At 36.4% G+C, this 16,516-nt stretch overlaps 1 protein-coding gene across 2 annotated transcripts; it reads left to right on the plus strand.

The window, feature by feature from the left end:
* Positions 1-3,355: 3,355 nt before the first annotated feature.
* On the plus strand, positions 3,356-14,471 carry LOC147511424 (uncharacterized). 2 transcript variants are annotated; one of them, XM_086603137.1, is made up of 13 exons: positions 3,395-3,537; positions 3,616-3,743; positions 3,826-3,888; positions 6,796-6,895; positions 7,041-7,162; positions 7,411-7,526; positions 7,805-8,612; positions 9,158-9,886; positions 10,591-10,812; positions 10,915-11,010; positions 11,111-11,305; positions 11,401-11,514; positions 14,041-14,471. In XM_086603137.1, exons 5-13 carry the CDS (start codon positions 7,103-7,105, stop codon positions 14,299-14,301), a joined length of 2,601 nt encoding a protein of 866 aa, XP_086459263.1. In that variant the 5' UTR covers positions 3,395-3,537; positions 3,616-3,743; positions 3,826-3,888; positions 6,796-6,895; positions 7,041-7,102; the 3' UTR covers positions 14,302-14,471. The 2 variants fall into 2 exon arrangements, with proteins under 2 accessions (XP_086459262.1, XP_086459263.1); XM_086603136.1 differs by lacking the exon at positions 6,796-6,895 and having other exon boundaries at positions 3,356-3,537.
* Positions 14,472-16,516: the final 2,045 nt, after the last annotated feature.

Consider the following 16,516-nt stretch of genomic DNA (forward strand, 5'->3'; position numbering starts at 1 on the left):
TGCAAATCTTACTTAGCCTATTAAATATTGATTAGTATAGTGGCTAGCAAGGTATCAATCCTACTCTAAATAACTAAGTGATGGTAATAGAAATTCCTAATCTAAATTACTCTAATGGATGCAAGTAAAAGATGTGGCTAAGTAATAATTAATATATGGTTGATTTGATTTGAGATTTAAACTATGCATAAAATAAACTAATTTAAATATTTGAATATGAATCAAGAGAGAGAATATCTTGGGAGAGATGAATCAACTAAAATCATAGAATTAGTCTAATAGATCTATCTATCATGCTTAATATAAATCACCAATAGAAACTCACCATACCTACAAACCTTATGCTCATAACCATGATGATAATATGTGGCTTTCAACGTGCTTTCTATCTTTCCATCAAATATTTCTTCAATCTCCAATGATATCTTCTATCTAACCAAATTGTGCTTTAAGTGGCATTCAATATACAACTCTAGGTGCCATGGAAAATCCACATGTGGCATTAACCATACAACTAATTGAGGTGCCATAAAAAATCCAATCATCATACTAGAACACTAAAAACTAGAATAAAAGAATCTAGGGTTTGTGGTATTTGGCTCTACACAATCTTGAATTATCTTAAGACCTCCTAACCTCCACAGGATCGTTAGATCAATGGACGAATAAGAATAAACTCAATGAGAGATTTAAACTAAAACATATGAAAAATGATTCATCTCCCCTCCCAAGAGAAGGGAGATTAGCCCCTCATACTATGCTATGAACACAATATGAAAATGAATAATCTTTATAGATATTAATGGTGAAAATGTCTGAACTTTCTTCTCTCTTAATTCTAGGTCTAAGATGCAAACACTAAATTTCCTAGATGATGTAAATTGAGGTTTTTGTGCCTTATATATTGGCTTACATGCTCGTCTAGATAGAGATCCGAATCCTATGTTTATTTGGTGTCAAACTCTCTGTAATCTTTCTAGAAGCAATCCTGAAAAAGTTAAATTCGGTTGGACCAAAGTTTGACGTAGCTCACTTTGCCTTGCAGGCTATTTCCGAAGCTGCAGCTTCTGACAGCTTTCAGTTTTCTAATTCTTGTGAAACTCTGACTTCTTTTCCATGTTGATCTCATCTTCCTATGAAGTCGAAATTAAGGCTTTGAGATCAGATTGAAGACTCTTCTAACTCAATTATTATCCTCTTTTAGAGTCTCATTAGGCTTGGCACTTATGGAGACAAATATGACATTTTTGCCCTAGGCCTTTAGCTGTAATTCCTAGTGACTCATTTTTGACTTGTTTGACTTCTTTTCCCTCCATATTTCATATTTAGGTTATTTGACCTACAAAAACTCAAATTGCATCATATTAGAATATTTAAATATAAAATTGAGACTAACATATATATTATTGGGGTTATAAATAATTACTTTTGAGCACTTATCAACCAACGAATTTGTGTGGGAAAAAAATTGGAACCCCCTTAGTCCCACACTACTCACTTTTTTTTTCCGCTTAGATACTTGACATATATATGTTATTGTAATATAATAATACACTTAGTCCACATTACTCACTGAATAGTCGGTTTGCCTCATTTTATTTTCACACAAGTGACACAATTCAATTTTGATTTTGAGAAAGTCGAAATTCCAACACACATTTCAATATTAGATTTTTCCATACGAAATTTTGTTTCTTTCACCACGCGGAAAGAGCTCGTTTCACTCTCTTGTCTTCTCTCTCCTTCTTTAGGTAGCCAATACAAAAAGACATAAATCTAAAAAAAAAATATGTATAGGACGAAAAAAAAAATTCAAAGATGATTTCCATATGATTGGTGCTGACTGCTGATTGCTGACTGCCAATTTCATTACATCCTCTCACTTTTCTCTTTACTGGGAAGATTTAATGGTTTCATCTTGTACATGCATTAAACACTTACAATTAAAATTTGCTTTAGTTGATTCTTTCACATACATATTCCATCTGTATTTATTAATTTGTTTTCTCATGATCTCTCTCGTATATAAGTTTGTAAAGATGGAGTGGACAACTTGAAGTGCACCACATGTTGCCAATCCATCTAAGTGCATATAGCCATATACTATCGCCTGCTTATCTAACAAATCTAACAACCACTATTAAGGGCATCTTTAATGGTGACACCAAATAAAACATCGACACTAAATATTTTAAAATTTGATGAAATTCAACTTTAGTCTGTCACCAACCATTTATCAGCCCTTAAATTTTAGCATATTGGCATCAAATGTAGTTCTATTTAGAGCATCTTTAATGGTGAATGTTGAAAATCAGCAATATTTTTCATCAACTCAAACACCAAATCATTCAAGAACCCAACATCTTCTGTCTTGAATCAAAATTCGCATCACCAAATAGTGCAACACTATAAGAATCGTGTGGGCCAAATCCATGTTGCACTTTAAAAACAGTGCGAACTACAAGTAATGTGGTGTGGTGTTTCACTAAATGTATGAAAACACTCAAATAAAGTGGTCTGCGGTTAAACAAGTGGCGCTTGGGCTTTAACATTTAGGTCCAAGCGGTATATCAAGTGGTGCATGGGCTGAGGCTGCACGGGTAATTGTATTAGAGCAAGTCCAATGGAGAGCTGCTAAATTGGGATGCTAAAAGTGCCACATAGGCCTTTTAGCTTGCCTAGCCAAATTTGGCTCCCTAAAATAAAAAAACCAATCCAATCACGTTTTCTGTTTTGAAGTGCTAAATGATACGTACGACATAATTTTTGCTGTCCGTCGAAATTTAACACACGGATGGCAGAAACTATGTCGTCCGTCTCCTGAACTTATTATAGCAGCTGCTAATGAAGGTCTTAATTTTGATTGAGTTTTTTACTCCTTCCAAGTTTAAGACTCTTTTAGCAACTCTATTAGAATGACATTTTTGTGGTTGTGGTGCTATATTTGCCTTTAACAGCTCATATAGCCTCCCATTGGACTTGCTCTTAGGCTGAAATAAAAGTGGAAGGAATAAAATTGCACCGTTCATCAAATCTTCGGTGATTCAATATTGAAGGTCTAGGTATCACGATACTCTTTACCCTCAATGGGTAATCTTCCGATTATACCATGATAATGTCAATGTGTTTCCAATTCGAACATTGTCAGCAACTCAGTGCAAAAAGTTGCTGACAAAACGCGCTTTGTGGTCTAATTGAGAAGGAGGATGGTCTAATCGGGAAATTACACTTACCGAATCGTGAAAACCGGGCGTAATGACCACTATAGCGGTATAGCCCCACGAGCTGGTCCCGGGACCAGTTTTAATTCCTCGTACACGTCTCCGACTCGTCTATTATAGATCTCAATCTCCACTTAAATATTTTTTCAGTCTCCCATTTCCACGAAAACATTATTATTATTATTATTATTATGACGAGACACAAACTCAAAACCGCAGCTATGGCGATTAGGTTTTTTCTCTTCTTCTCTCTTCTCTTCGTTTCTATTAACCCTACTTTCTCTCTCTATGAAGATCAAGTTGGCCTCATGGACTGGTAACTCTCCTTCTCTATATAATTAATTCGAGATTTATTGTATTCAATTGTTTGATGGCATAATTTTTTATTTGTTAGGCATCATAAGTATATAGGAAAAGTGAAACAAGCTGTGTTTCAAACTCAAAAAGCCGGGAGAAAGCGTGTTGTTGTTTCGACTGAGGAGAATGTTATTGCTTCTCTTGATCTTCGTAGAGGAGAGATATGTATGTTGAATTTATAATGATTTTCTTTCTTCGTATTTTATATTTATTGTTTGAAGAATCTGATTGGACTGATTGAATGCAGTTTGGAGACATGTGCTTGGGAACAATGATGTGATTGATGCTATTGATATCACTCTTGGAAAATGTAAGTTTCTTTTTTCATTGTATATTGAAGAATTAGGAGATGTGTATATATATCGGGAATATTGGGTTCCCTTACAATCAATGTATGTCAAGGGTATTTGCCGATGTTTGTTACCATTTTTGGCATTTTAGGAGCTATTCTGATTGAAGAAATTACATTAGGGAGTACAATCAGATGTATAGTCTTGTATATGAGAAGAATCCATGTTTCTTGACTGGTAGGTGTTATTCACCTAGGTCATGTTGAAGACAAAAGGGAGGATTGGAGAGAGTGCGGAAGAGAGGAGGCGGGGCAAGTTCAAAAGTAGTAGAGATATGTTTCTTGAAACAGCACTGAGTACTTATATGCTAAAGTGCAAGTATATCTCAGGGTTGGAGTAAGTAACTTTGGTTTTTGTGCAATTGATCTGAAACGAGGTTGGCATTCTTAGACCACTTATCATTTGGTGCTTTACAAAGAAGCACTGCGATTGGCAATAAGATCTATCCTCTTTTCAAATATAGCGAAAACCAGAATCAGGGTAGAGCCATTCATTCCATGCATATATATTTTGATTTAGCTGATTTAATTCTGAGAGATATTACATGCCATCAATTTGGACTATACAATCGGATGCATGAGTGGGCCATTCCTCAAAATCTAGTCTGTTCTATTAGAAAGAAGTTTGGTGAATTTACCTATGTTTCTAACTTCGTTCATATCCCCATGTAACGTGACAGTGTAAGCTAGTTGAGAATGGCACAGGACTGTGCACTCTGTTTTAGTATCTAGGTATTTGGCACTTGTTAAAGTACAGGTACTCTAGGATGCTCTTTTTAGTCCAGTTCCTTTGGTTTATTGCTCTTATTGACATCTAAAACGGTGATTACTGATTAGTTGCCATCTTTTGGTACTTAAATGTCGATCAACTAGTTGATCTAATTATTTAGCATTCTTGGCAACATACGAAGTTATGCCTGAAGCTGCTACTTACTTAACTTCCACTCAGCGTGCTCATGAAGTCATGAATGCATAGTCAAGGCGAAGAATTATTTGTTAGAACCTTGCTATATTATTTCCATATTTTGATTGAAATTGTCTATCATTTTTCCATAGAAAGAGTATGTTGTTTTGCGTGTCCAATTTTCGAAACTGACGTTTGGTGGAAGTATATTGAAATTCAGAAAAGTCAAGGTAATCCATTGAAGGCCTTGGTTTATATGAGAACTAAAATTTGGAAGTATTGGTTCCTTCAATACCCTTTGGACAATTACCAAGGCATTCGAGACTCATGTTTGATCTATCCTTTCATACGTAGTTTTAAAAACAGTAAACAGACAAGACTCGAAGAATAGGAATATGATATGTGGTGAAGGTGGCAAGTGGCCTGCTGGGCAAGCTTGGGCCTTAAGGTCTTGTCCCACTTTCACCTGGGGAGGGGTTAAGGGTGTTGTCTTTGCAATTGGTACAAGTTCTACCATTTAAGAAAAAAATAAACATTACTTACAGGCTAGGTTACATGGACACGGCAATATCTCAAAAAAATGTGTGTCGACACCGTCCGCGTGTCGACACAGCTAAATGCGGGGAAATTCGGCAGACCACGAGTAAAGAAAATTTTGTCGCCAATTAAATCGGGAGGAAAACAAAAGAAGTCAATGACTAGAAAAAGTAGTAAATTATGAAGAAGAATGGTGGCAAGTTTTTCTGTTTTCGACGATCTGGTTTTCTTCTTTCTTTGGTAGGTGTGGTTGGCAGCTGCATCTTGCACCAGATCTATTTTTGAGAAGAGGTAGGGTTTGTATGTTGGGACAATCTTAGTGAGAAGTTGACTGAGCTTGGGCCTGGGCTTGGGCCTTGTTTAAAAAATATCAGTAAGAATTGCGTATAAGTTGTATTGTACAGGTGGTCCACTCCTCCATCTTTCTCTCTCCAACCAGAAACTTTTTGCGATTTTAAAAAAGCAAAGCTGATATACAAATTCACTTCCCTGATTTTTTATTTATCTAGCTTTTTTCCTGCATCTACTTTAGAGAAAATTTATCACTTGTACATATTCCAGATTCTAGACTCCAGACCTATCACTGTTTTTCTCATTTTCTGAAAAAACTTCTAATTTATAAATTTTATATCTATTAAAAAATTAATTAATTATTCCTATCCGTGTCCCCATGTCGAACTCCCACAACTCGCCGTATCCGACACCCTGTATCCATGTCGGACACCGACACGCGTGCCCGTGTCAATGTAACCTAGCTTACAGGCAAACGGTATGTGTCCAACTCTTAGTCACCAGATCATTGAGCGGGAGCAAGAGCGTGAATTCGCTTAACTTGAGAAGCTCCCATTTTAAGAGTGTCTACAAAGCACTTGTATATACTAGTAATTTACGTTAATTAAATTAATACTAAGTCAAAATTAGTAGTAATAGTTAAAACATTAAAAAGGAAATAGAAAAGGAGACAATAGCAAAAACATAATTTACCAATAAATCCCACTTGGGAAATTCTAATTCTTTTAAGTTGACGACTTGACGCCCAAACTGGAGTAAAATCCGAGTATTCTACTTAAACAGTAATCATATTTTGAGATAGGGAGTACTGGATAGTCGTCCTAGTCTTTTTCTTTAAAACTTCTTTAAGGTCAGAACCCACAAATTTCAACCAAACACTCCCGACCATATGAATTTATCTAGGTCAATCTAATCAAACATGTTCTCCTTTCTTCCAATTGGGTCTCAAAATATTTATTCTTTATTCCATATTTCATTCCTCTTCAATCAGATTCATAGTATCTATTAGTTTTCTTCAGATCTGTTAATGCTTTGTCAAGAAAACTAAGATTGGATTTCAGTTTAGCAGAAAACTTACACAAACGAATGATTAAAAACCTTCAGAAGTGCTTTATAAGTGTAAAGTGTGGTTTCAGAAATTGGGAGCACGGTTTGAAGGAGCTTTTCATCTAAAACGGACAAACCGCGATTTTAGAGCGGGAGCTCTAAACTGACCCCACGGTTCGTGTGACTAAGGTCCAACTCCAACTCCCATCAAATGAAATTTAGGACACTCTATTGAGTCTATTCTTCTTGTTTCTTCCTTCATATACTGTAATGGAACTATGTTCATGTTTAGTAGCTGCTAAATGTCTAAATGGTACCTTTTACATTTTTCCAGATGTCATTACCCTTTCTTCAGCGGGTAGTGTCGTAAGAGCGTGGAACCTTCCTGATGGACAGATGATTTGGGAGTCCTCCCTTCAGGGTTCGACACCCTCAAAGCCATTTTTATATGTGCCGGTTAGTAGAGAACTCATCTTGACTGGATATGAAACATTTGTGCTGTTGTTTCTTACATGCTTGTTTGTCTGTTTCTTTTTTCTTGTTTACCGTAGCTTTACTGAATTTTTTTGGTATATATATGTGATCCTTAACATTGTATTTGATTTGTTTTTAGGTATTCAGTATTCCCATAATTTTCAATTTTTTCTTGACTGACATCAACTAATTTAGACTGACAAGTTTTACTTGGTAAAATACTCCTGCAGGTGAACTTAAAAATAGACAGGGACAACATAATTATTGTTTTTGGCAACGGTTGTCTCCATGCTATTTCAAGCATAGATGGTGCAGTTCTATGGACAAAGTCATTCGCGTCTGAAGGGTAAGCTAAGTTTGTAAACCAATACTTATACATTGTTACATTGCATTTGCTTACTCAATTTTATTTTTATGAAACTGGTATAAACTGGCACCATATGTCCATATATTCACTTACCTATTTGGGATGTCTTAATTTTCATAGTAGGCACACTTACTCCTTCTCCTTGCTTGCCTTGTACTCACTGGTTTATCTCTAGTGAGATTTCACTTTACTGTTTAAAATAGAAAAAGAAAAGAGGTCCTCTTCTTCACTTATTGTAATTTCTATTACATTTGCAGCTCAGATATTCAGGAAGTTCTTCAGCTTCTTGACAGTGATATCATATATGCTGTGGGATTTGTTGGTTCATCAAAGTTTGTTACTTATCAAATTAACGCTAAAAACGGCGAAGTGGTAAAACAAAGCAATGTGGACTTTCATGGTGGATTTTCCGGGGAATTATCATTTGTTTCAAGTGACTATCTAGTGGCTTTGGATTCCACCAGGTCAATATTAGTTTCTATAAGCTTTCGTGATGGGAAGACCAGTTTGCACCAGATCCATATTTCAGATCTTGTAGAGGGTTTCTCTGGGATGGCCAGTATAGTGCCTTCAAAACTTACAGACATCCTTGCTATAAAAGTTAGTTCATTGATTCTGTTCTTAAGAGTGACAGGGGGAGGGAAGCTAGAGTTTGTAGACAATATTAGCTACCCATCAGCTGTTAGTGATACTCTCTCATTCTTGGAAGGCCAAGAAGCTTTTGCACTGGCCCAACTCAGTGGAAGTAAGGTTCACCTCACTGTGAAGCTCAATAATGACTGGAATAGTGATTTACTGAAAGAAAGCATCAAGATTGACCATCAGCGTGGCCTCGTGGAGAAGGTTTTCATAAACAGTTATATCAGAACAGACAAGTCTCATGGATTTAGGGCCTTAATAGTTATGGAAGATCATTCCCTGTTGTTGCTACAACAGGGTGAGATTGTGTGGAGTAGGGAGGATGGACTAGCTTCGATTATAGACACAAATACAGCAGAACTTCCATTTGAAAAGGAAGGTGTATCCGTTGCTAAAGTGGAGCACAATCTCTTTGAATGGCTCAGGGTATACTTCTTTCTTATTGATGTCCCCTAAGTTATTGATATGAGCTTCAGTTGTGAGAGAACACGTTTTTTTATTTTTTTATTATTATAACTTATAGTCACAAAATAGAAATATATTCTGTTCCTAATATTTTTGTTTTAAACAAGATATTTCAGAAGCATTTCTCTTTTTCTTAGTAACATTTGTGCAGAACAATTTCTAGAACTATGTGGCTTCTAGATGAGAACACTGAAATTTTCAAAAGAAGAAAACCACACGCAACTAATGATTGTCTGCCATTCAGTCTGTTCCTGTTACAGTTACTTTAAGGAAAGTCTGATGGGAGGAGGATATCATTATTCTTGACTTGACCTGGTTGACCTGGAAAAGTTGTATCATATCCATCCAATGTGTATTGATTTACCGGAGTGTGTTGATATATTCTTTAGACATACCCTCTTATTGTTATCATCTTCGCCCTGTTTGTCTGTATGTTACTCACATTGATGATTCAACTTTTTAATCAGATCCTTCTGACACTGCTCATCTTTTTTTTGCTATCAAAGGGACATATACTCAAACTGAAAGGAACTCTTATGCTTGCAAGCCCTGATGACATTGTGGCTATACAAGGAATGAGGCTAAAAAGCTCTGAGAAGAACAAAATGACTAGGGATCATAATGGTTTTAGGAAGCTGCTGTTAGTACTCACTAAAGCAGGAAAGCTTTATGCACTGCACACAGGAGATGGACGAGTTGTTTGGTCTCTTTTACTACCTTCTCTTCGCAGATCAGATACCTGTGAAAATCCTGCTGGATTGAATTTATATCAATGGCAGGTTCCTCATCATCATGCACTAGACGAAAATCCTTCAGTTCTTGTAGTTGGCAGATGTGGGACTGATTCTGATGCACCAGGTGTTCTCTCCTTTGTTGATTCTTACACGGGGAAGGAGCTTAACACTTTGAGTCTCAGTCATTCTATAGCACAAGTTATTCCGTTGCCATTTACAGATTCAACCGAACAACGCCTCCATCTTATCATAGATGCTGGTAGACAAGCATATTTATACCCTAGAACTCCTGAAGCTATTGGTATCTTTGAACCAGAACGCCCAAACATGTACTCATACTCAGTTGATGAAGAAAAAAACATTATTAAAGGGTATGCATTGGAGCACCATTGCAATAAAGCTTCTGATGGTTACTGCTTTAAAACCAAAGAGTTGTGGTCAATCATATTCCCTTCAGAATCAGAGAAGATTATTGCTTCTGTGACAAGAAAGTCAAATGAGGTTAACTTTATGACACTATCATTTTGAACTTCCCTGCGTTTTTTTTAGTATATTTTCTTTCTTATAGGTTATTGTTGGTTGCTTGGGTGTTCAGGGCTGGGGTCTAATACGGGTAGCTACTAACTAGTTATTTTTTAATCTTGATATAATTGGCAATCCGGTTATATGAATAAACATATCTTTTATATCTAGAAAATAAATAGTAAAATTTATGGTCAAGATTATGTGCTAAGGACTCAAAAAAAACAGACAAACATCTGTATACAGAAATACACAAGCACTATGAAAAATTATGAGGACGAATATGTTCCCCCACTGAAAAATTATAGTATTTGGAACTTATTTTTTGTTGCTTAATTTCATTTTCATGTTTAGGGATACAGTTTTGCTACGAGGAGAACACAGTGTTATTTATTCAAAGTCTGGGGATAGTGTCGGAAAATGTTCTTCGTGATAATATGAATTTATTGTACAGGTTAAAGAATTGTGAATTATTTTTAGTCTTTTCTCTATTGTCTGGCAAAGCAATTCGAAAGGCTAATTTTCTGTTAATGAAGCATGGGGCCTTATCAGAACTCGTTCCCAACCCTAGAAGTTGGACTGGTTATTCTTGGTATTGACATGCTTAAGCTTGAGTTATCTTGTCCAAGACGTATTTCTTATCTATTTGATATATTGGTTTTAAGATCTTTTCTGTGTCATAGGTTGTTCATGCTCAAGTAAAGGTGATAGCAGACCAAGACGTGATGTACAAGTACATATCTAAAACTCTTCTATTCGTAGCTACTGTTTCACCCAAGGCCGCTGGTGAAATTGGATCAGCTACTCCAGAGGAATCTTGGTTGGTTGTATATCTAATTGATTCTATTACTGGTCGTATACTTCATCGTGTGACTCATCATGGTTCACAAGGTCCTGTCCATGCTGTAAGTATTCTTGCCTTTCATCTCTATAGAATTTTTCTTTAGATAGATATCAAAACGGTGCCATGAAAGAAGAACTGAACTTCGTTTTTGTAAATTTTGAAGGTCTTCAGTGAGAACTGGGTTGTCTATCACTACTTCAATCTCAGAGCGCATAGATATGAGATGTCAGTGATTGAAATCTATGATCAGTCTCGAGCCGTAAGTACAACTTAATCTAACCTTTTGAGTCTTTTGGCACTACTACGCATTGGCTGTTTTGACTAATATCACCTTTGTCTAAAATGATTATTGTCCACAGGATAACAAAGATGTTTGGAAGCTTATCCTTGGAAAGCACAATCTTACAACCCCAACTTCTTCATATTCTCGACCGGAAGTGGTGGTGAAATCCCAGAGTTATTTTTTCACTCATTCTGTGAAAACAATGGCAGTGACATCAACGGCGAAAGGTATAACATCAAAGCAGCTTCTTATTGGCACCATTGGTGATCAGGTTAGTTAGTTGTATGAGCGTAGATGTCCAATTCCCCTGCAAGTCTGCATTTAGTCCTTTCTGGTTAGGAAACTTGGACCCTTTTTTTTTTACAGGTGTTGGCGCTTGATAAACGTTTCGTAGATCCTCGCCGATCAATCAATCCCACACAATCTGAGAAAGAAGAGGGACTTATACCTCTGACAGATACATTGCAAATTATTCCTCAGGTTATCCATCTTTCTTTTTGACAAGTTACTCGCCCCTTTTCTTATTCTAGTGACTGTTTATGTTGGTATTAACACCTGTTAATCTGTTCTAATCTTAAAGTAGTTCAATAATAGACTTGAACTTGAGCTCATCTTGATGAAGGATATATGCAACTTGAATTATTTCTCCTTAGTCCTGACATCTTTTGGCTACTGGGGAGTGCAATCTAGAAAGGAGTACATTGAGTGTTATTTATTTATTTATATATTTATGTTTTTCCTTTTGTAAATTTTATGGTCAAAAGTGAATTAGATTTTGATTTTGGACTTCCTTTTTTGGCTAGCACTGAATTAACATTTGGTTTTTTAACGTGTAGGTTGGTCAGATAGTTGAAAATTACGTAAATCCTATTGGTTTGGAAATTAGTTTTCATAAATGTAGCAGGGTGATGGGAGGTTAGAAAGATTGTTTCTTGTTGAAAAGGGTTTGTCCGGACCCAGAAAACCAGCAGCCCGGGAAAACCTAATAATGTAAAATAAAAAACATTAAGAAAAACATGCAACAATATTAAATCCTGCCCGTTATATGAACTCCACTTATACGAACTCTAAAAAAACTCTACTATGAAAAACAATAAATTGTAAGCTGATTTTTGGTGGAGATGTTCTCCCCACAATATAGATCATCTATAGAAAAAATCAGCACATTTGAAGATGTCTTGATGTATCAAAATTTACTTACAATGTTATAAAAGTATCCAACGGTCCAGATTTTTCAAATTTCAAAACAACTTTTGACAAGGTTAAACATTTTTTGTTTGGGCTGATTTTCTGTAGGGAGATTCTCCATTATAAGAAGACGATTTTCACCAAAAATCAGCTCTCAATTCATCTTATAAATCCACTTTTGGTAGAGTTCATTTGGAGTTCATATAAGGTGGAGTTCGTATAACGGGCTCGATATTAAATTTACCGTTAGTTTTCGAAACCAAAAAAAAAAAAAAAACTTTCTGGTACTTGAGAGGTTAGAAATGTTGTTTCATTATTGGCAATTATGGGGAGTGGTTATTTTGTCATCTTGAACTTTGTTGAGTACGACCTGAGGAGACCCACTAATATGATTCCGTGAATTTGATTATCTGATGTTTCTCTAACCAAGAGCACTTGGGTCTTCTGAGAAAACAATATTTTGTTCCTGTTATTTCGGCCAGATGGCTAAGGTGCTTTTGGTTAGAAGAGGGAAATGTAATGAAGGAGTTTGATGTCCAGACTGGCAGACTCCAGATCTGGTAAATGTCAACTTGGATGAGTGTCTTAGGGTCACCTATAGGTGGAGAGCATGGATATGGGTCTTGAATGATCTAGACCCATGTCGCGATTAGGTTTGAATTAGTTGAGGCGTATGCCTTGCTATCCTGAGTATACTCCAACTTTCTATTTAATAACCGTCCATATGGGAGTTTTACGAAAATCATGCTTGGAACCGAGGTTTGGGGGATTGTTCTTTCATGGGGAGCTAACTATCCCAACTTAGTTTAAGGCTGCATTCAACGACATTCCTTCATTGAGTTTAGGTAGCGATTAGCAGAATTTTCTTACTAATCACAATAACTTGCATCTAGAGGCGATAGAGCAATTTCCAAATCTGCAAAGCCATGGACTTCGAAATTCATGATCTAGAGGTTTTAGGCACTAAGCCGTCCTCGACTTTCGTTGAGCTCATCCTATGTCAGTTCGCTTGAATGTTACTGGTGTTCTTCCTTTGTGTCTTTTGACATTACTTAGTGCCTTGGTGGTTGCGTAATTCTTTGGAAACACTCACTCATAAGTTATATAGCCCTGAACACACATATAATTCGTTTGCCAAATAGCTGTTATTTGAATTATTCCTCCCTACCTTGGAGAGGTGGTGGCTTTTGCAATTTGTCTGACTTCTGCTCAAAGCTTTCAATCGTTGGGTCTGAAATGGACAAGCTTAAGTAGGAACAAGGAAAAGTAGCAGCTGCGCACCCCAAATCCTTGTCATAGAAGCTCCATTGTCTTTACCATAGACAAAGTGTACTTTATTTAGGGACGTATTAATTTTGGAACCAAACATATCTGTGAAAAAGTTGAACATACTTGACATTGAAGTTTTCCAGTGGCCTGTGCGCTGGTATGTGCATATGGGGGTTGTTTGGGGGTACCAATAGAAAGACAACTATGTAACAATCTAATACCAGGTTTAAGTTTTCTCTCTTGCTCTACCCAATACTGCAGTATTTGTGGTTTAAGGATTTAGGATGATGCATAGCCACTGCTGGTTCAATAACTTTAATATTCTAAAGGCGTGATAGTTGTGTATGTTTTCCATTATAAAGTGCATAGCATGCTCCAGATATACACAACATCCAATATTCCCCAACTAAAAATAATTTTTTTTTTATGTGTTGGAATACACTGGCCTCAAGTGAAGTGCCGACTTTAGACCCTATGACAGACTCTTTATACTAAGTAGATTTCATAAATAATAATACGCAAATTTCTTTTTTCTGGCTTGCTTTCCAGTCTTATGTGACACACTCGATTCAAGTGGAAGGGCTTCGAGGCATCGTGACTATTCCTGCTAAGCTGGAGTCCACCAGCCTGGTGTTTTCTTATGGGGTGGACCTCTTTCTTACTAGAGTCGCGCCCTCCCGGACATATGACTCACTAACGGAGGATTTTAGCTATGCTCTGCTTCTACTGACAATTGGTGCACTCATTGCAGCAATATTTGTAACATGGATCTTATCTGAGAAGAAGGAATTGAGGGAGAAATGGAGGTGAGTCACTATGCTTTCTCACCAAGTTTTTGTGTTTTTCTCCATTGAATTCCCTTTTTTGGGGGGGTTTTCTAGGGTTAGATTTGGGGGTTTCCCCCCACTTGTAATATTACTTATAATTTTGTAGAATATTTCTTTTCTGCTAGCATTATTTATATATTTCATTGCAAACCAGGTTAATGTTTACATAAAAGTACATGTTAAAAAGAGGAAGTCTCCTCTCGTTCCTAATCAGAGCACTTGCTTTGATGTAGAAAGGTAGTACTAGGCCAGTGCTCTGTAACTCAGTTTGTATGATACAAGTAGACTTAGAAATTTGTTGAATCTTTTTTCACTTTTCTCTATTCTTTTCGGGTCGTGGGATCATTTCAACATTTTACACTTTATTCTTGTAAAGGATCCTACAATGACATCCATTAAGAGTATATTCACATATAGTCGTTGTGAAAATACAAGGCCTTACCCCTTAATAAGGAAAAGAATCTTTAGTGGAAGGTGACTTTGATTATTCCGAAGGCTCCACCAGTATCTTCTTCCATGTTATAATTTTGCGACAGAAGGATCGTCCTTCAATTTTGCTTAATTATGATATATGATTTATGTGGGGTAAGCTAGTTCTGAGTTTCTGAAAGAAAAGCCTGTTGTTACTTTCAACATTTATTGGGGAAATTGAGGCTTGAGCACCAATATTCTGTCTAAGCTGGGGGAAAAAGGAGATTGAAGCCATCAATTAATAGTTTAAAACTCCCACTAGCAGATTAGTAGTGATGTATGTGGAGAATTGTTTAGGGGCGTGTAATCTGTACAACGGGGGGGGATGTGCACACATGGCTAATCATTGTGAGTTCTCAAGAAAAACTGCACATAAAGAGGTGGTGGCACCTTTAACTTTTGATTATTAACTATACAGACATTAATCTGGGCGTTTCAGTGTCTCATAGTCATTGAGATTCTATGAGATATACTCTTGATTATTGGAATGAAAGAGGATTTATATGTAGAAAGTTGTTTCATTTATACATATATATTTTTTGGTAGAGATGCTGTTTCCTAACATTCATATCTCTATAATCTTTATGATGTACTAGTAGGAGTAGTAGTAGTAGGAGTAATAGATTGAGCAAGACCTGCACTTAGTCTGCACACACGACTTTCCACTTCACTAGATTGTAATTTTCAACTCTAATTATTGACTGCATCACGCTAACCCCACGCTTTGATCCGATACCTTTTGTTTTCTTTGAGGTGATTTCATGCATAACTTATTTAAATCAATGATCCGGTTTGCTTAAGCCTTTGGGTTTTCCTAACAATGGTGGTTGCGCTTGCTAGTGTTCTTTCTTGTCTGTATCCACCTAGTGAGCAATCTTCAATATTAATGTAACATATAATGCTAATAGTGAAATTTAGGAACGTTGCCTGGTAGAATGATTGATATCGGTGTAAACAGGGTTCTGATTGACGTTGTAGCAGTAAAAGTTAGTCTGAAACTCTGAATGGCCCCCTGTACTATTTGTTCCAGTGAGTGCTTGATAGAAAACAATGGTGTGTAGACTTTGCGTTGTAGGGTTATATCATAATGGGTCCACCAATTTGTGGTTGTCAAGTAGGATCTAACCCAACCCGTGCCACTAACCCAATTACTCATGGATTTTTGAAGGGCCCACAAGTAAAAAAGAGTCTGAGTTGGTGGAGCCCATGGACTCATACTGGATATTTAGCTACCTCCAAGTGATATGGATAGCCTGAATCCTTGTCTTCACAGTGACCCCCTAAAAAGAATGATGCCAAAAAGTTTAAACTTTAAACCAATTGGGCAACTGGTGAAGTACGATTTACGATTTAAGAATGGTTTTTTATTAGGGTTGAGAAGGTCAAGTGTCCAACAGATAATTGCATCATGCAATTGAGAATATTTTTTTCTCCCATCAGCCTAAAAATTGTTTCGGGATTTTTTGGTTTTAAATCAGGGTTAGAAACTCTCCCTGTCAGACTATGTACGCGTCTTGTTAAAACAAGTTTAATTGTCCATTTGTCTGATAATCTTATTGTTTGTTCTCCATGATTCCATGCACTAAAAAACTAGAATACTAGAATTCCAAGAGTTGTCTTGGTAGAACTTTTGTAACTTTTCAATTTCGCCGTATTTTTTTATCAGAAGGGTGATGCAATGAAATAAGGCTTTAGATAAGAAATATGTAGTATTACTGTGTTAATGT

This window comes from Coptis chinensis, chromosome 3, assembly GCF_015680905.1.
Source record: "Coptis chinensis isolate HL-2020 chromosome 3, ASM1568090v1, whole genome shotgun sequence".
NCBI lineage: Eukaryota > Viridiplantae > Streptophyta > Magnoliopsida > Ranunculales > Ranunculaceae > Coptis > Coptis chinensis.